Source organism: Jaculus jaculus, chromosome X, assembly GCF_020740685.1.
Source record: "Jaculus jaculus isolate mJacJac1 chromosome X, mJacJac1.mat.Y.cur, whole genome shotgun sequence".
In the NCBI taxonomy this organism is placed as follows: domain Eukaryota; kingdom Metazoa; phylum Chordata; class Mammalia; order Rodentia; family Dipodidae; genus Jaculus; species Jaculus jaculus.
In genome coordinates this window covers 20,756,573-20,777,610 of record NC_059125.1, presented here as the reverse complement: position 1 = coordinate 20,777,610, position 21,038 = coordinate 20,756,573, and the positions used below count along the sequence as shown (strand labels likewise).

The 21,038-nt window shown below is 40.8% G+C and overlaps 1 protein-coding gene across 1 annotated transcript; it reads left to right on the top strand.

Moving 5' to 3' along the window:
• The first annotated feature begins 9,058 nt into the window (after positions 1–9,058).
• On the top strand, positions 9,059–10,066 carry LOC101601258 (melanoma-associated antigen B4-like). Its single transcript, XM_004663676.1, has one exon. It carries the CDS (start codon positions 9,059–9,061, stop codon positions 10,064–10,066), a length of 1,008 nt encoding a protein of 335 aa, XP_004663733.1.
• The last annotated feature ends 10,972 nt before the right edge of the window (positions 10,067–21,038 follow it).

The following is a 21,038-nucleotide window of genomic DNA, read 5'->3' as shown; positions in this document are numbered from 1 at the left end:
CTGGTGGCAATTATAGAAGGTTAAGAAGCCTTTGGGAGATGATCCTGCCTGAAGGATGTGTCACTAGAGTCAGGCATTGAGGTTTATTATGCCAGCTCTGCTGGTTGGTTGTTCATAGTTCAGCTCACTCTCTCTACTGCCCCCACACTGAAAGGTAGTGGTATGGGACAGGTCTCTGTTTATGCTATACTTTCACTATCATGTTGAAACTTCCCTATAATACTATAAGGTGAAATAAACCCTTTTTCTCTATAAAAACCCTAAATAAGAAATTAAACAACCCAATTAAAAATAGCTAGGGATAGGGAGAAGGCTTAGCAGTTAAGGTGCTTGCCTGTGAAGCCTAAGGACCCATATTTGATTCCCTAGGACCCACATAAGCCAGTGCACATGGTAGCACATATGCCTGGAGTTGATTTGTAGTGGCTGGAGACCCTGACACACCTATTATTTCTCTATCTGCTTCTTTCTTTTTCTCTCTCTGAAATAGTAAATAAAAATATTTTAAATGGGCTACAGCACTGGTGAAGCAGAGGTGGAGGATCATTGTGAATTTGAGATTGGCCTGAGACTACAAAGTGAATTCCAGGTCAGTGTGGGCTAGAGCAAGACCCTACCTCAAGGAAAATGGGCTACAGAACTAAAAAGAGAGGAAATCAAGTTCTGATGGATCACAGGAACTCAAAGGAAGAAGTACAAATGGCCAATCAAGTTTTTTTTGTTTTGTTTTGTTTTTTAACATTCAGGGTCAAGGGTGGAGGATGAAGGGGAAGAGAGTGTGGGAAAAAGGTTAATGAAAACTAAAGTGGTTACAAATAACCCATATTGAAACTTACTTCTTTGTTAATTAAAATTACATTAAATTAATAAAAAGGGGCTGGAGAGATTGCTTAGTGGCTAAGGTGCTTGACTGTGAAGCCTAAGGACTCAGGTTCAACTCCCAGTACCCATATAAGTCAGGTGCATAAGGTGGTGCATATGTCTGTAGTTAGTTTGCAGTGGCTAGAGGCCCTGTGTGCCCATTATCTCCATCCACATCTTTAAAAAAAGATAGAGTTTGGACAGAAGTAACCTGGAAGAGTATAAATACTGTCAGGAAGCTATGTAGAAAAATTTCAGTGCCAGGGTTGATATACTTCCCAATGAGGTGTTGGTCAGTGAGGCTCCTGAGGTCCCCCAAATCATATAGACTATTACCTAGACAATTGGTTGCCCACCAGAACTGAATGGCAAGACCTATTACAGAAGATACTACATGCTTCTGTGGCATAACACTGAGAAATTAGACTAGAACTGGCCTGAAAGGCTCCTTCTTGCTGAGTAGCAATGATAGTGCTGGAAAGTGATATGCAGTCTGGTGGAGAAGAAAGCTGTTAGAGGCTTTAACCAGCAGTGAACTCTGAAAGCTACCAAATTGGCCAGCCAAGCAAAATTGCATCCTTTAGTGCATTAATGGCATGTCTGTTATGGGGGTAACCAACCAACTGCTTTCTAATTCAATTGAAGGTTAGCTATATGGGGGGTGTTTATTCTTGATACTGAAAATCTAGTCAAAAACGTATGTTTTGGGCTAGAGAGATGGCTCAATGGTTAAAGTTGCTTATTGGAATGATAGGCCTGGGTTCAATTACCAAGTACCTATGTAAATCCAGATGCACAAGATTATCACATGTGTCTAAAGTTCATTGGCAATGGCAGGAAGCCATGGCATAGCCATATACATACACTCTCTCATTAAAAAAATAGCAAATAAATAAATAAAAACTATAGCTAGAAAGATTACAAATCTTAAGGAGAAAGAAGGTTACTACTGTTGTTACATGGATATATTATACACGCAGATATTCCCTCTAAGAACTTACATCTATGCATGTATATTAATGATGTTGTTACTTTTGTTGAGAGACATTTCTCTTGTCAGATGGCAGTGGCTGCTGGATAGACGGGAAACTTAAAATACTGAGAAGAAATGATAGTTGAGTGTTCAACACTTAATAAGACATTTCTATCATGCTTTCCAATGGCTCAGGCACTATGCAGAAGAGGTGGTAGAAAGAATATAAGCACCGAAGGATGGGGAGGAGTGTTTTGGAACATTGTCTTCCAGAAATAAAAGGGTAATTGTATTCATGACCTCACAGTTGCTATAGTTATATGCACAAAATATGTGTAATATTGGGCCCACTAACAAGTGGTTTAGAATAATGGAAGAGGTCAAATAAAGGACATAAATATAGAATAAGGAATAGTAGGAAATATTTGGGGTTCCATGGAGAGTGGCATAGTAGGGGCACAAAGTGGGTGGTGGGAGGAGACTATGTACAATTTCAAAATAATTTTGGGGGAACTTCACTATATGAACACACTGAAAATTGGTCATATTCCTATCACATTATACCCTTTTATCCTCTGTTCCTGGTTGTTATTCCACTGGAGGCACTCCTCAGTGGAAGTATCAGTAATCACTGTGAGGTCATGAATTCACCAGTCAGTCTCTAAGGAGAGTCAGTGTCTCATAGTATGCCTTCTCACCCTGTTGTTCTTACATTATTTCCATTCCCTCTTCCAAAATGTTCCTTGGGCTTGGGGGGAGGGGATCATAATAGACATGACTTGTACAGTTCTAGGCACTTTTCCTTTTCTTGTAATTATAATGGGTCTTAGTTTTCCTAGTATTCACACCATCTGTGAAAATCAGGTTCTTCCGAGTGTAAGAGTAGAATTATTCAGCAAGGATAAGCATATACATTTAGAAGACATTTTGATGGGCATAACTTCTCCATTTAGCCAAAGAACAGTGTAATCATTCTGCTAGGGTCTATGACCTTCCTAGCCATAAGCTTTTGTCTTGGTACTCTGTACCAGGCATGAATTCCATCCTACTGAGCTTGACTCATATCCTATCAGAGAACAGTTGATTACACTCTTAACATATGCAGTGGTGGGTAAATCTTGCCTGGATGGTTGATTTTATAGCCTGCAGGATTCACTGTTTATTGATCAAAGTTTTTTTTTTCTATTTTATAACATAGAAAGTAAACTTAAATAAGGATATGAAAATAACTGACAGTGCTGAGTAAAGGAGAAAGAGTTAATACTCTGAGAATATGATGAACTACATATGCAATATCAGGTAGGCTCAAAAGATGCAAGACTCAGAAAATCATCTTTCTCTATGCTTTCCTTCAGAGAGTAAACCTTTTAGAAATATTTTTTCCCTCTGGTTGGCAAAGAAAAAGAATAGATCATGTTTTCTTTGACAAAGAAACATTTATCTTGAGAACCACATATTTTTACCAAAGTGAAAAATAAGTTTATAATTTTATGTAGGCCACATATTCCCAGACAAATATGAAGCAAAACTGAGCTGGATAAGATGAAATTGTTTTAGTGTGAAATTTCAGTGAGCAGCACAAATAATCCAATAGTATAAACTCTTATGAATATGAAGTTCATCACATTATTACTTACATCAACTAGCACAGGACTAATTGACCATGAGTATCATATTCATGCATGTTAATATTTTAACATATTTCTTTCCATTTCAATTCAAGTTTCTCATCTCTTTCATGTATTTTTAAAGCTGATATAATAATCTGTGAAAGTCAGCTTTAAAAATGTTTTAAAGTGTTATCCAAGAGTAACAGACACACATAAGCCAAGTGGCTGGATTTTATTTATATGTATACATATATATGCATATATAATCAAATAGGAAGGTATAAAACTCATGCTCAAAGAACAATAATATATTTCTCATCATTTTTTTCTGAGCACTAGTTATGATTATAAATGTAAACATACGCCTGCTCTTAAATATTTTATAGTATATGAATGTTTTTCAGTATCCTTTGACTATTTATTGGGAAGTACTTGGAGGAGAGGAGGGGATTGAACACAGTTAACCAAAATTAATATGAATGGAAAAGCCATACAAAAAACTCTAAGGATAGAGAGATTGCTTAGTGGTTAAGGCACTTGCCTGTGAAGCCTAAGGACTCATGTTCAACTCTCCAGGTCCCACATAAGCCAGATGTACAGTGATGCAATTGTACAAGGCCACATGTATGCACAAGGGGGTACACGTGTCTGGAGTTTGATTTCAGTGGCTGGAGGACCTGACATGCCAATTCTTTCTCTCTCTTTCACTCTCTCTCTCTCTCTCTCTCTCTCTCTCTCTCTCTTGCTCTCGCTCTCTTTCTGAGAGATGGAAATGTGATGACTGTAGATGAGGACTGATAGTCTCGGACATATCTGTAGGATTCTACAATGATTGTGGCCCAGCTCTCCATTGATGCATTTACTGAGAGAACTGTGGTTTCCCCTGTTTGCCAACTTAGAATTCTGAGAAGGAATTATATTGACAAGAGATGAACTGGTTCAGATAAACAGTCAAAGGAATTTCAGGACAGGCCATTTATCAAGGTGAGCATGTGAATGTGGACTAAGTATAACTCCAAAAAAAATCCCTCACCCCCCCAGCAGGAGATATCATAAAATTCCCTCTACTATCTGACTATCTGCCCTAAGAAGGTCAAAGTAGAGACTTCAGCCTGATTTCTGTCTGGAAAGACTCAAGGAGTGTAATAGGAGCAGCCTCAATTTTATTGATGGAGGAGATCTAAGATCTAAGAATATGAAAATGTTTTATGAGAAGATGCTCACCAGCAGAGGGGGTGGAGGACTCTCATAACCTAACATCAGCTTTGAGTCCCACACCAAACCAAGTTAACCCTATTTCTACCTATGAAAGTCTCTGAAATCAGAGTACTAATATATAATAGGCAGGACCCTAGATCTACAAATGAGAAATTTTAGATGAAACCTACATACAGGAGACTGTCTTCAAAATAGGGATGCTTAGAGTCCTGCCTCTGCTTTCAAGCTTGAGAACCTTGGCTGTGGCCGCCATGTGACACTTGCTCATATCACTTCTTTTGACATTTAGAAAGAAGTCGCCTTCATTTGGAGCCTGTGGGACATGGGTCAGCATAGTGACGAGTCTCTTGGATCTGCTAGATAATCAAGATGATGACATAAGAATCAGTGACTCCAGAATAGTGTGGACATATAACAATCCATCCCTGCTGACTGCTCTTGAACACTCTGGGCATCCGTAGCCAGAGGTAGTTACTTCTGACTTCCGTTGCCCAGAGGTGGCGTCCTTTTGGGAGAGGTAACTTCTTCAAACTCGTCTGAAGTTAAGGTAAGATCCCTAAATAAGAACATATTGGACAATTCTCACCCACAACAAAGTAGGCAGGCCTCACAAAATATCCTTACTCCGGTCCAACATCTCTAGTCCCGGGACTTCCCACTGATGAAGATCTGGAAGGTTCTGGGCCAGAACTGTTACAACTGAATGAACGGGTGCATCATTGCTGTGTAAAAGGTCTATGGGAGTGGAGGGAATTCATCTAAAGGGGGAAAAGTCCAGTTCGAAGAGAGAGGGGCCTTGACCCTAAAAAGTAAAAGTGGCTGTAAGGGCCACTGAGTGAACTGTCATCAAAAGCGGGGTCGATATGAAATTAGATAGAAGACTATGAGATTGGAATGTATTGAGACAGTGGGGGGGGGGGCAGCAAGACACATGTGACATGAAAATGGAAAAAGACGCCACAGTAGGAGTTGGGGGACAACGATACAAGAAGGGAAGGGGGATGGAGTAAGAGGGAAAGGAGACAAGACAAGTTTTATTTGAATAGCACCATGATGAAACATTCTTTGTATGCTAATAAAGTTCATTTGGAGTCTTTATTATTATTCCTATTTACAAAGAGTATAGTCTTATATCTCCTCTCCTGCAGTCGCACTTTCCTTGAGGGCTCTCCTCAGTGAGGGTATTGGTATTCACTGTGGGCTAATTAGGGTCTCAGTGAGTCTCTGGGAGATGGGAGCTGTGCCTCAGGATGTTACTATCCACCCTGTGGCTCTTAGAATCTTCCCACACTCTCTTCCACAGAGGTCCCTGAGCCTTGGTAAGTCTGTTAACAATCTTAGTATTAAATTTTTTGTGGCCTCTGGGTTTCTGCTGAGATATATTTTCATTGACCACAGTGTCTGTTACCGTTTTCTTGGAGCTAATCAGCTAGCCGTGGGATAATAATTAAAAAGTAATAATAATAAATTTGAAAGTAAGGAGCCACACAGAGAAAGACCTCTGTTGTTAGATTAGGGAGCCTCCAGCAAGGAACATACCAACTTCCCCTCCAGTGATTGTGGAAGAGGTAGACTTTGCATTGAGGCTTGCAGACTCAAGTCTTTAGAAGGATCATTCCTAAACCTTACCATTCTGGTGTGGAACTCAGGGAGCCAGATTCCACAGCAGTGGGGGTGAGAGTTCCATTTCTGCTCTCAGAGCATGCTGGGAAGCACAGAACAGAATCCCACAGAAGGGAAGCAGTGTCAGAGTGCCCTGCCTGACTGTTAATGTGGTGACTACTCTGTGTTTAGTAATGAGAGTAGCACTTGCCTCAGACTCTGGAGGTCTTAGGACAGGGATAGCAAGGCCAGGTACCTTATGATTTCACCCTGAAGGATCCTACAGTGATGAAGGCTTTGGTTTAAGGGCTAACTGCTCCAGTTCCACTAAAAGAAAGGAGTTGCAGGCCATGATAGTACATATCAAAGTAGATATCCTGTATGAGGAATAAGACAACCATTTTAACCTGGAATATAGGGGACTATATAAACTCTCCCCTCTATATTCAGCCCTGAAAAGCCAGGCTACAGCTCTCAGGATGAAATGGCCCCTCATTTATTTCAGAATGTGTTGTTGGTATAATATAAAGCTTTTGGTTTGATTTAAAAGTCCACATTCAGAAAGAAATTTGGTTCCAACGAAGAATTGAGTTGGTAATTAGTATGAACAGACAGCCTTCTTCCCCCAAAAGTGACCCACTTGTAGGCCTTGTGCCTACTTCTGAGAGAGACATAGAGATCTTGGCATGGTGGTATACTAAGTCTCATTCACTTCTTCCTAGATCATGTAAGAAAGGTGAGGAGATCACTTCACTTTAGCAGGCAGAGGATTTCCAGTTATTATCCAGAAAGAGAGAGGACACTGACAACTTTGGGAACTATCTATCTATTACAGTTAAGAAAGAAAGATACTTTCCTCCTGATTAATCTCTTAGTCCTGAGAGATGACAGTCAATTCTGGCCTGAATTTTTTTTTAATTTATTTTTAGAGAGAGAGAGAATATTGGTGCTCCAGGGCCTCAGTGACTACAATTGAATTCCAGAAGCTTGCGTGGCCTAGTGGGCATGTGTGACCTTGTGCTTGCCTCACCTTTGTGCATCTGGCTTACTTGGGATCTGGAGAGAGATTGAGCATGGGTCCTTAGGCTTCACAGGCAAGCGCCTTAACTGCTAAGCCATCTCTAAAGTCTGTGAACTTTCTTTTTATTTCTGAGATGACTCATGCAGTTAAGGGTTTTAATATGAGTGGACAGGCACTCAGCAAAGACAGGGAGGGCAGTGGGAGAATAATAAAATAAGCATTTATTTAGAGAATGAAGTCTACAAAATCCCATCCCTCTCTGCCCTGGAAAACTCCAAATGGAAGTTCTAAGATATATCATTCCCTTATATACCCCAGGAGAGTCAGGAAGGTGAGAAACTTGCTGTAAATCTGGAAGAGTCAGGTGGGCTGAGGAGGAAGGCCAGACCTTACCTGAGTGACAGTCAAAGAGACCAGTGACCCAGTAACAGTGGGAGTCCCGTAGAGGACATAGATGGCTCGATGTGGTCATGCTTCTTTTTATCTTGCAGTTCTGAGAGACGAAAATCTCAACTGGATACAAAGAGCCTTGAGCAAAGAAGGATTTCAAGGTACCTGAGGAATTCAGGAAAATCTCCCCCCATATCAGTGTGTGGAGGGTCCTACAGAATCTCTTTTTATGTCATCCCCATGAGGCCTCAGACTGAGATTTTAGGCAGAAGTCACTTTCAGTTCCTTTTCTGGAACAACAGAGCAGTGAGAGTCGTATTCTTAGGGCTCAGCAAGGGGAGGGATTTTAGGCTCTCCTGAGAGTCAAGCTGAAGATCTTGAGCGAGGAGCCTGAGCAAAGCCATATATCACAGGGCTGCAACCTATTAGATAACTTTCAGACCCTGAAGAACACAGGGTCAGTGTGGCTATATATAGGCATCCTCACATCCTCCATTAAGTGTCAAGAAAATGTAGGTGTGAGCCTCAACTTATGATGTCCTCAGGTCTAGAGAGAGGGGTATCCCAGGAGCTTTAGGAGGCATCATATTGCCCATAGGTGAGTACTGAAGGCACTTACCTCTCAACCCCAACTGAGGAAACAAGAGTCTGGGGTTATCCTGGTACTCAGGCCTTGAAACACTAGAGCAAAGTTGTCAGCCAAGACTGATCCTGATTTCTTTGCATCAGGCCTAAGGGGTTGGAGAACCTGAAATTGACAGTAAAGCACCAGTCAAGAGGAAGAAGGGTATATGACTTTAGATATAGACAAGATGAGCCAGGTATTGTGGTGTTTGCCTTTATTCCCAGCCCCTGGAAGCAGAGGTAGGAGGTCACTGTGATTTCAAGGCCAGCCCAAGAATTCATATATGTAGACAATATAAGGAGTCTGAGTAAGGATTGAGAGCCAAGAATCACTAGTGAGAGAATCTCACAGGACCACTAACAATGCCTCTTTGCAGGGGCACAGGGAAGAGAAACCTCTAGCATTTTCTTTTCATTGGCAGTAGGGAACTTTGGGTTGCTAGCTTCAGGGAAGCACAGAAAAGAGGTGTGTGCCAACAGTAGATACACTGATTGTACATGAGAGCTGAGAGAGCTCTGTTAACCTGGCAGCCTCCAGTCTAGACTCACTTCCTATGTGTATGCCCAGGGAGTAGGTTGACCTAGCAAAAGGCCCTCTGGCAGCCTAGAACAGTGCTGTCATAGAAACCTATAGGAGCAGCTCCCTTAGCTCTGTTCCAAAAGAACTCACAAGATCTCATCACCCCTTCTCCAGTTCCCAGGAGTACTTGCTTTTCATCTTATAATTGTGCTTGGTGTCCCTCCCTGTTCATAGCCATCATGCCCCGAGGACAGAAGAGTAAGGCCCGTGCTCGTGAGAAACGCCGCCAAGTCCAGAAGCACTCCCAAGGGTTCACCGATGTCCAGGGCAGTGCAGCAGAAGAAGTAGAGTCGCCCTCTCACTCTGTAGCTGCTTATGGAGATGCCGTCCCAAGCACATCTGCTACTGATGTGTCCCAGATGTCCAAAAGAGCTATGCCCACCACCATTGCTGGCAAAGACATTGCCCGCAAAACATCTGGTAAAAGTTTCAAGGGCAGAAGGGAGGAAAATGCAAAAGCTGCTAGTGCCTTTCTCTTCACTGAGAGCCCAAAGAATAATCTTCTAGTGAAGAAGACAGGAATGCTGATTCAGTATCTGCTGTACAAGCATAAAATGAAGGAGCCCATAACTAAGGGAGGAATGCTGAAAGTTATTAACAAAAGGTTCAAAGGGCAGTTCGCTGAGATCCTCAATAAAGCCTCTGAGCGCATACAGTTGGTCTTTGGGCTTGAGGTGAAGGAAGTCAAACCCAATAGTAGCTTATACACCCTCCTCAGCAAGCTAGACCCTGGCAATGCAAGTCTGGTCAGTGGTGTGCCTTTTCCCCAGAATGGGCTTCTGTTGCCTGTCCTGAGCGTGATATTCTTAAATGGCAACTGTGCTTCTGAAGAAGAGATGTGGCAATTCCTGAATATATTGGGTATCTATGACGGGATCTCACACTTCATCTTTGGGGATGTCAGAAATGTAATCACCCAAGATCTAGTGCAGGAAAAGTACCTAGTATACCGCCAGGTGGCCAAAAGTGATCCTTTTAGGTACGAATTCCTGTGGGGTCCACGAGCTTATGCTGAAACCAGTAAAATGAAAGTCTTGGAGTTTTTGGCCAAGGTAAATGAAACCATCCCCAGGGCCTTCCCATCCTATTATGAAGAGGCATTGAGAGAAGAGGAAGAGAGAGCCCTAGTTGAAGTTACAGCCAGGTGTGGCACTAAGGCCAAGGGCAAGGCCAAGTGCCACACTTGATGGCTTCTCTGGCCACTAGAGAAAATGATGACAGTCTCTTTGTTTTGGAGGAAGATTTACCACCTTATAAGTAATGACAGGCTGAAAGAATGTGTTTTACTTGTGTTCCTGTTACACATTACTAACTTACAAATGTTTCTCTTTTGATACATTATTTTGACTCAGAATCCATGATGATGAATGACATAAATCACATTTTTTTTTGTTCTGAAATATTTAAATGTAAGAATTTTGGTACTCTTTAATACATTCTAAAGTTTCTTGAATCTTTATTGGGGGGTCAGTGTTAATGAGCTGAAAGGCATGAGGCTAAAATATAGATTTTCTTTTAAATGTGTAGAATAAGCTCACAGAATGTAATTTGCTTCTTAAAAGTAGAAGAAACGAAAGTAAAATGTATAAACTCTTGTTTTGACTTATTCACTTTTTTTTTCTTTTGGGAAAATTCAATGAAAATATATCTAGTAGTTTTTAATTCATTCAAAAGTTCAGATGAAATTAAATTGCAATAAATTATATCCCTTTCTCTGTGTCTCATTTGTTCTCATTATTAATTGCACATCTGCTTTATTGGAAGGCTATGTGCTACTAGTGACAGCATTAAGATAAGACTCTTCCCCTGTCTGTACAGTTTAGAGTCTAAGAGGAGTTGGTACATCAGGAAGGTGGTATAATATAGTCTTAACAAAGAACAAATAAAGAAGGAATCAGGATGGTGGCAGGGAAAGTCTAGATAAGAGCTGCTCAAATATAAATTCCCTGAACCAAAAGACACTTTGGGATTTGGGACATCGCAGGTCCCTTGTCGGGAGGTCATTTTATATTAGCATCATTTTAGACGGTGCTGGCATAATCGTGAGCAGATGTCAAACTCTCAGATGTTGAGCCTCACAGTTGAAACACTGAACCTGGACTAAAACTACCCTTGCAAGTTGTGTAGCTACGAAGCAGAAAGATTTTCTGCCTGGGGTAGAAATAGAGGAGGACCTTCTTGCCTGTCCCAGTGCAGCTGAACACAGTGGGGAAGTCAGTATTTTATGTGTATTCTCTTCAGAGAGTTTCTCAAAAATAAAAGTGATATTCTCTTGAAATAAAGTATAAAGAAGTTAGTGGGGTGGAACTCTTTACCCTGAGCTGGGGGAGACATATCCTATTCCATTAATTAGGTAAACTCCACAGGAGGTTTAGATTTTATGGGTGATGAATTAAGTGAAAATACAGATATTTTTGTTAGATCTGAATTGCTCGACCTTCAGATAAAGTTTACAAGCTTGGAGTTAAATCCTAGTGAAAATACTTGTCCTTGTGTTGAATAGGTTCTTCACTGAGGAAAAATTTACTTACTGTTAGGTCCTTATCAGCATTTTGGCTGATTAAGTTTGCTTTCTCCAAGAGCACTGGACATTCTCTGACTTCTGGATAAAATGAAAACATTCCCAGAGATAAGAGTACTCACTTCTACTTTGAATGTAATCATAGTAACAACTGCCATTGGTCAAAGACCCAATATTTGAGAGTCACTTTTCCAGGTACTTTATTTACCTTATATACATTGCAACAATCCTACAAGATTGGCCTTGTCAGATTTTCTGGGCAGATACAGAAGGAAAATATTTTCAATTTCATCTAGCTACTAAGTGACAGGGCTAAGATCAGACTCAAGTTTCAAATTCCTCTAGACACCACACTGTTCCACTTCTTCATGCCTGGCACAGCTCTTGTGTGTATTAGTTCATTAGTCTTCTCCCTATTTCATAAAACTTTTTAGGTCAAAATACAAATAACAGGCCTTAAAAAGGCAGATGAAGGCGAGAAACTATATGCACAGATCATTTTCTTGGGGTATTACCCCCGCAAGCCCAGGGGCCCTTGAGAGATGACTGTAGCCAGGACCCAATACCTGTTTCAAGTCGAAGCCTTTTACCATTTTACAGAGTCCTTCCCCTGGGTCTTCCCCAGTGTACCCTCCTGTGCACATGAATTGCCCCACAGGCCAGCTCTCCAAGGCCTTCTCCTCTAGAGCTTGTAGCGCTGATCCATTCTTCCAGAAAAGAATCCAGACTTCCCTGTATTCTCTCTGACAAAGAGGTCTCAGGTCCTGTCCCTCACCATGGAACCCTTCTGACATTCAAAAGATCCCTTCCATACTAAATTTTTCACTTCAGACGATAAAGTTAAAAGTCCTCTTTGTCCATCTGAATGCTCCCAATGTACTCTCAAAGTGATGTCAGATGCCCTGCTGAGTGGAACTTGATTGAGCACAGAATCTACTATACTGGTTGTGAAGTTTACCATAGACAAGGGATTTTTTTTTTTATGGAACCAGAGATAGTTCCTACTGTAGCTAAATATGAATGGCCATGGCCCAGAATTATAGAATTAGATTACTCAGCTTCCATGTTCCCACAGATAACAATGTCATGAAGTTTCTATATTAACAGAAAAAGAAAGTAATAAACTATGACACTTTTCAGATACATCCAAGGGAGACATTAGATATATGGGTTAGATAGAGCTAAGTGATAAAATCTCTTCTGCAGGCCTCAGATGCTGTTGTCATTCTTGGCATTTGGGTAGTAGAAGATAGGATCTGTTTGTGCATCCCAAAAGAATTTACCAAATACCCACAAGAATGTTATGCAATACACAGAGGTGTGAAGTAAATGGCTTCTTAAGATGCTAATATAGCCCATAACAATTTTGTTCTGGACATGCAACATTTCAATCTCTCCACAATCAATGAAGCTCTTATCAGTTCAATCATTATTGTACTTACCTTCTAGTTGCTGGGATAAAGCAGCTAACAAAAAGCATCCTTATTTGGCTTACAATCTCAAAGTGAAACTCTATGAAGGCAGGGGAAAGTGTGGCAGAAGTATCACCTCCTTGCCACAGTAGGTGGCAAACAGCAGAGGGAGAGTGAGAAGAACTTTGACAAGGAGTAGATATCTATAAAATCCTTAAGCTCATAAAACAACATACCTTCTCCACAAGGCTCCACCTCCCAAATTGCCATCAGCTTTAGAGCAAGCATTTATGGGTGACATCAGACTCAAACCACCACATTTTGCCCCTGGATCTCATAATTTCTTGACCATCCATGACATAAAATGCAATGCATTCACTACAACTTTAAAAGTCCTCATATTTTTTTTATCAATTTCAACACTGTTCAAACATCCCCATAGTCCAGATTGCTTAAGTGTGAGCCTGTGAACCAAAAACACAAACTGACATAGAGTAATCATTCACACTGAAAAAGATGATATTGTAAGAAAATATTGAACCAATGAAAGATCTAACAAACAGGGCAAACATCAAAACCTGTAGGTCTACTACTGGAAGAAAAAAATAGGGGGAACTTTCCATAATATGGAATGGAGAAAGACTTCCTGAACAAAACCCCAGTATCTCAGGAACTTAAACAATCACTCAACCATTAGGATCTTATGAAGCTGAAAAGTTTCTTCACAGACAAACATAATAAGCAGAGCCAATAGATTACACACATAATGGGAGAAAATTTTTGCCAGCTACACAACTGAAAGATGTCTAATTTCTAGAATCTACAAGAGCTCGAAAATCTAAACAATAAAAAAAAAAAAATCAAACAACCTACTCACAAAATGGGGCAAAGAACTGAACAGGGAGTTCTCAGAGGAAGAAATACAAATGGCAAATACACACTTAACAAAATGTTCATCAGGGAAGTGCAAATTAAAACAACTATGAGATTCCACCTTACCCCATTAAGAGTAGCTAATATTTAAAAAATCAATTGAAAACAAATGCTGGAGAGGATGTGGAGAAATAGGAACCCTAATTCCCTGTTTGTGGAAATGTAAGATGGTACAACCACTATGGAAAGCAATATGGAGACTCCTAAAAAGCTTGACTATAGAGTTTCCAACAGACCCAGTTATTGCTTTACTGGGCATTAACCCTAAAAGCTCCATGCCTCATTTCAGAGATATTAGCTCAAACATATTTGTAGCTGCTGAATTCATAATATCTAAGGGCTGGAATCAACCCAGATGTACATAATTAGATGAATGGATAACTAAGATGTGGTATATCTACATGAAGGAATTCTACACAGCAGTAAGGAAAAATGACATAATGAAATTTGAAGAAAAATGGTTAAACCTGGAACAGATCATTCTCTGTGAACACACCCAATCACAGAAAGATAATTGTTGCATGGTCTCACTCATTTGTGGCTCCTAACCTGGATCTGCCCAAGATGCTGACATATCTAATAAGCATCTTGAGAACCTGACAATAGGGAGGGTAGGGTGGGAGGATGGTAATGGTGGAGGTGGGGGACACAAAACTGGACCCAAATGGCAATGACAACATGAAATTCTATATCCTAAAAGACAGACTAAATGGTTGAACCTTATTCAGGTCCTTAGAGGGAACACCTGAAGAAAAGGGCCCTGGAGAGGGTATGATGAAGACTAACTGTAATATTTTCCTGTTTCCCTCTCTCTCTCTCTCTATCTTTCTCTCTCTCTCCCTCCCTCCCTCCCTCTTCTTCCTCTTCTCTCTTTCTCTTTTATATTACCTATTTTTTTTTTCCTTCTTTTCCTTGGCACTTGCCGTAACTTCCAGTACCAGCATGCAATCAACATCCACAGTGAGCTGTTGATCAGAGAGACCTACAGGGTTTCCAAAAGGAAGACAGATTTCTGTCAGATTACTGATGACCCACCAAAGATTAGTGAAAAGACCCTACTGCTGAAGACACCATATGCTGTTGGTATAGAACATGGAGAGACCTGCCTGGAAGAGAGTCAGTCCCCAGTTAGTTAGCTCTTCTAGGGCCAGAAGGCGTTACATGAGCTACTAGGGGAAAATGACCAACATCTGTCCAAGAAACTCATGGTGTAAGCTACTCAGCAGCAAACAACCTGGTGTGATGCTCACACAAGTGCAATAGTGGAACACAGCCATGGTGGGTAACCAACTGCTCTTGATTTGGCTAATTGATCTCCTCAGTGGAACAGAACCCATAGTTGGTTCTGGGAAACAAGTCAGAACCATATCCAAAAATTGAGCCCACTCTCCATTATCAAGCTACTACCAATCATGAGCTACAAGAGGGCCTGCACCTATTAACTTCTCTCTAAAATAATAATGTCATCCCATTTATCTGGTGCTGACTTCACTCTGCATTGGAGAATTTGCTTTATTTTTTCAGATGTATGCAGACCCTGTGGAAAGAATCAGCCCATCTCACCTTACCAGGCCCCCAGCTGAAATCATAGAGTAATTGGGGAAATGAGGAAGAGTGCAGCTTTCTTGGTGAACCTGGTACCAGCACAAGGGCGAAGGAGATAGACACAGAGAACACTCAACTCCAAATCAGATATCCAAAGGCACAGAGACTCCCAAGACCTCATCACTGAAGTAGACTTAAAACAAACCCAACATGGCTCAGGGAAATTCATGGAAGAGGGGGCGGAAAGATTGTTAGAGCCACATATTGGGACATTATGCACAGAGACATTGCCTCTTCCCCATAAGTGATGGCTACACCCCCTCCAATAGATGACCCAAATTCCCCAACAAGGAGGGTCCCCATGGAGGGGGGAATACAGGGAGTAGGCTAACAATGGTACCAACATGACTGTATACATACTGTGTACATAACTAATTATGATAATAAAATAAATAAATAAATAAGATTAGAGCTCTCTGTAACCCAGGAATGTTCACCTATGAATTTTGAAGTCATAATAATTATTACAAAATCTCCAAAATGAAACAACAATTACATTGAAAAACATCTGTAGCTCTAGGTTTGACACCTATAACCAGTGATGAAGTCTCTGGAGTTATAATTACACCCCTCCAGCTGGTTTGCCAACAGCCCAGCAAAAACTCCATTCAATGCTGGGAGCTTTCCTTGGCAGCCATCACACAGTCCTGACATCTTAAAAAATTCTTAGGGTATTGGACTGGAGAGATATCATAGTGGTTAAGGCACTTGCCTGTGAAGCTAAGGGTTCATATTCAATTCCAAAATACCAATGTAAGCCAGATGCACATGGTGGTGCATGCATCTGGAGTTTGTTTGCAGTGATTAGAGGCCCTTGCATGCCCATTTTCTCTGTCTATCTGCTTCTTTCTCCCTTCTTCCCTCTTCCTCTCTCTCTCTCAAATAAATATTTTTTAAAAAGTCCTAGGGTCTCCACTCTCCACTTCAACCTATGGCTCATCCTGATGGCTCCATATGATCTCCATGCAGAGACTCCAAAAACCCTGCCTCACATTACCCAGTGGCCATTTCCAAAATTAACCCACATTACAACTCCTTTGACCCTCTCTTTCCTGCATTTGCTATACTCCAATACTACTAGGTATGCTACCAATTTTTTTTTTTTTAATACAGGGGGAATAAAGCTGACTTTAAAGAGCAGGACACTCTTTCATCCTTCAGGCCTCCTACTTTCAAGAGAGATATCATTCTTTGTGTTGTTCCAAGGCAGGAAGGCTGGGTCAATCCCAATGGTGGTAATTTTGCAAGCAATAGCAGCTGAATGTACATTGTCTCCAGCTTGAAACTCATTTCTTTCAATGCCATATCATTCTGCTCACATCTATCCACTTCTTCTAGCTTCAACTGTGCTCAAGTTCTCATGACAGGCAGAATTCAGCAAACCTGTCACACAGACTTCTTCTAGTCCAATCTGGGCAAAGTTTTGCCTTCTCCTCATAATCTAAGCCTGCATAATACATAGCTCTTTCCATTTAGGTCTTTCAACTCTGACCAGAATGCTATATTAAACTCTGCCTTCAGCAGTGGCAAGGAATCTCTTAGACCAAGGTTTCAAATCCTTCCACATTCCTTCTGAAAGTCAGTTCCAAAAGCCAAAAGCCAGACAGGTTTCTGGCAAACCTGGTATCTGCTGGTATCAATTTTCTATCGCACTTACCTTCCCATTGCTGTGATAAATTACATGATAGAAGGAAAGCTTTTTAGTTGGCTTACAGTCTCCAAAGGAATCACTATGATGGCATGGGAAAGCATGACATGAGCAGCATCAGGTTGACAACAGTAACAGGAGAGTGAGCTGAGTAAGCTAGGGGCTAATAAACCTGAAGGTCCACCCCCAGAAACACATCTCCTCTAGCAAGGATCCTTCTCCCAATTTGCTACCAGCTGGCAAGCAATCATCTAGAAGGCATAAGCTTATGGGGACACTTGATTCAAACCACTACAATCAGCCTTGTAGGAAGTTCAAAGCAGATACAGCTTTTTGTTTTTTTCTGTGAACTTTATTTCCCAAGCTGAATAGATACTTTCATTGATCCAAAGCCCTTCTCTCATACTTCTTTTGACAGTCTCCTAGATACTGACTCCCCTTGGTGACTATTAGGGCTGTGCTCTTGCTTCCAAGATATCTCCTAACCTTGACATTGAATTCTTTTTCCCTCATTATAGGATAAGACAAGCAGAGTGCGGATGGGAGCATGGTCATTGGGAGGGAAGATTTTAAGCTGATTCTGACATCTTTTTAGTTAGTCTACAAATTCCCAAAGACTACATTAGCTTGTTTAAATTTTCTTTTGAATTTTTTTTTTTTTGAGGTAGGATTTCACTTTAGCTCATGCTCACCAATAACTCACTCTGTAGTCTCAGGCTGGCCTGAACTGACAGCAGTCTTCTTACCTCTGTCTCCAAATTGCTGTGACTAAAGGCATGCACCACCACACCTGGCTTCTCTTTTATTTTTAATTAATTAATGTTTTGAGACAAGGTCTCACTTGGTAGCCCAAGCTGTGTTGAAACTATAAGGCTAGCCTTGACCACAAAGAAATATTCCACTCTCAGCCTCCCAAGTGCTGGGACAACTGACATGGTCTTCATACCCTGCCTACTTTTTGTTTTATTTCTTTTATTTATTGGCAACTTTTATATATGTAAATAATGTCACAGGAGACATTATTGTTATCATCCACTCAAATCGAGTAAATTTTATTCCAGGGATGGTTCAACATGCATAAATCATTAAATGTAATAGATCACATAAATAGACTCATGGACAGAAATCAGTGGATCATCTCAGTATATTCAGAAAAGACCTTTGACAAAATCAAACATGTTTTCATGATAAAATCTTTTTAGAGACTAGGTATGAAAGGAACATCTCAACATAATAAATCCTTATATAATAAACCTGTAGCCTATATTATACCAGATGTAGGAAAATGTAAGCATTTCTACTAAGATCTGGAACAACAGAAGGGTGCCAAGTATCCCCTATGTTTTTATGTTTTTTTTTAATTTTAAAATATTTTTGTTTTGATTTATTTTTATTAAGGACATACTTAGTATGGATACATCATGTGTTGGTATGACCTTTTTCCCTTATCCCCACCCCCTTTCCACTGGGGGACCTCCTCAATGGGGTTGCTGGTATTCCCCTTTGGGGTGTGGGTTATGTGTTGTGGGAGCAGGAGACAGTTATGCCAGACCACTCATCCTTCTTTATAATTTTCACTCCCCACTGCCATGCAGAGTATAGCTACTTCCTTTGTATAACCTAGTTATACCACTGATGGACTCTATGAGCACGGCAATGTAGACTATTCTGAAAGTTCATTGCATTCTTGCCAGGTACCAGAGCTGCAAACTGTCTTGAAGCCTGATTGAGGCAGACATTTATCCCCTGGTGGACAGTGAACATTTTCCACTGACATTAGGATGATGTGAATAGGTGGGGTTAGTGAGTGATGACAGATATTCACTAGGGATGTGATGATGGTTGAGGGTAGCCAAGAGTGCCTATGAACAGTGAAAGGGATTTGTTTATCTACAAAGAAGGGAGATCGAGTGGTGCTGATTATGTAGTAACTCTAACTCTGGGCTACAGATCAGGTTTAGTTGTATCAAAAGGGTTCACATGAGGATATAGATTAAGATAAAAGCTAATATTGTGCATATATTGTCTCATATTCTATAGGATGAAATGTCTTTCACAAACTCTGCACTTCTTCAGTAGCATGTATCTGCATAGACTGAATTCTGCTGTAGATACTGCCCTCCAAATTTGCTCCTTGGTTTAATAGTACTATGGAAATGTGTGTCCCCATTCTGCCATCTCCAGTATACATTATCATCTCATCATCTGTTTTCAAAAACAGCATTGCCCAACTCACTCTTGCCTGGACATATGACAGTCATTTATATCAAAAATTAGGTAAAAGTGATAGAAAGGAAAAAAATCAGCTATGAAATGGCTCAGTGAAAACATCACTTGCCACACAAACATGAAGGCCTTACATGGCCAGAGATATCATGAGCTTTCTACCCAGCACTTACACAAGAAGCTTAGCCTAGCTGTATATGCCAGTGTAACTCCAGTCATGTGTGGAGCTGAGACAGGAAGATTGCTGGGGCTGGCTAGTCAATCAGTCTGACTCAAAAACAAAAATAGCAGCTTCAAGTTCAGGGAGAGACTCAATCTCAAGGAAACAATGTGGAACAGTGATAGAGGAAGATGGTCATTGTTCTCCTCTGGTTTCTGTACACTGGCACACAGGGCATGAGCAAATTCATGTAGACAAACACACACACACACACACACACACACACACACACACACACACACGAACATGTGCTAAAATCCACAGGTGAGAGATCTCGATCCTTTTTACAGAAGACAGAATCATGGAAAACTCACCCTTCATAGCCTGAGATTCTTGCTCCTTCTACTTCCCAATAGGTCTGCATTCAGTAGCCCCTATCTATCCAAAGAAGTCTTTCTAAGACTTCCTCTTGTGCCCATCCTACTCGCAGACACTGTGGCAAGGTGTCACTAAGCTCCCTGATTATTTTGTATTTTCAGGTTCCAAATACTAGGCCTTCTCTCAAATGGCCACTAGCCATAGGACTCCAAGATGTGGAGGTAATGAATGAATTTCTTCTTTAATGCTAGCCTCCCACACAGAAGTAACCACTGTCAGTCATACCAATTCCTCTACCAGATTTAAGGTCTATAAGAATCATAGGTTTCTCCTGGGGCTAGGGCTACCAATATGCTGCCACCAGGGCTTCCTGAACTCTCCTGGCTTGTCTTGTGATTGAAGCTTTTTGATTTCCTCTGCCCCCCTGGAGAGCTGGGAATGAAAGTGAGGCCTTTTTTTCCTCTTTTCTACATGCTCTTTGTGTGTATTAACTGTCTTGTCATATCTCCTTTGATTCCTTATAATCTTAATTTCTTCCCACAGAATGTACTTTTCTTTGGTACCTTGATGTATTAGTTATTGTTTCTTGTCACTGTATCAAACACCTAATAAAAAGAAAATCAAGATGATTTATTTTGGCTCACAGTTTAAGAAGGTAGACAGGCCATCATGGCAGGGAGGCATGGAAATAGGAACAGGAGGTGATTGGTCACATAGCAGCTGCAGTCGGGAAACAGAGTGATAAATACTGACATTGCTGACTTGCTCCCTTTTCCATCTTTTATTCACTCTGGGACTCCACCTCCTGAGACAGGACCATGTACATTTAGGATGGGTCTTCCTTCAGTTAAACCTCCCCAAAACACCCTCACAAACTTGCTGAGAGGTATGTTTCCTAGGTGATTCTAACTTCTGCTCAATTGACAATAGAATTAATGATCACCCCCTACTCATTTTATTTCTAATCATAGACAGGAAACCTCAAATTTATCATGTTACCCCAGAAGACACCACTTACTCTTAAAAATTTCACTAACTGGACTGAAGAAATCACTTAGCATATAAGGTGCTTGCCTGTGTAGCCTAAGGACCCATGTTCAATATCTCTCCACATCCCACATACGTGAAACAAGTGCAAGGTTGTACATGAGTACTAGGTGGCACAAGTGTGTGGAGTTGATTGTAATGGTTTTGGCCCTGGAGTGCCAATTCATTCTCTTTCTCTCTCAAAAATAAAAATAAAAAAGATTATTTTTGACACCTTCATAAATGTTGT

What these genes read in the sequence shown, in the direction of transcription:
- LOC101601258 (XM_004663676.1), top strand. Translation starts at nt 9,059, where the DNA reads ATGCCCCGAGGACAGAAGAGTAAGGCCCGTGCTCGTGAGAAACGCCGC.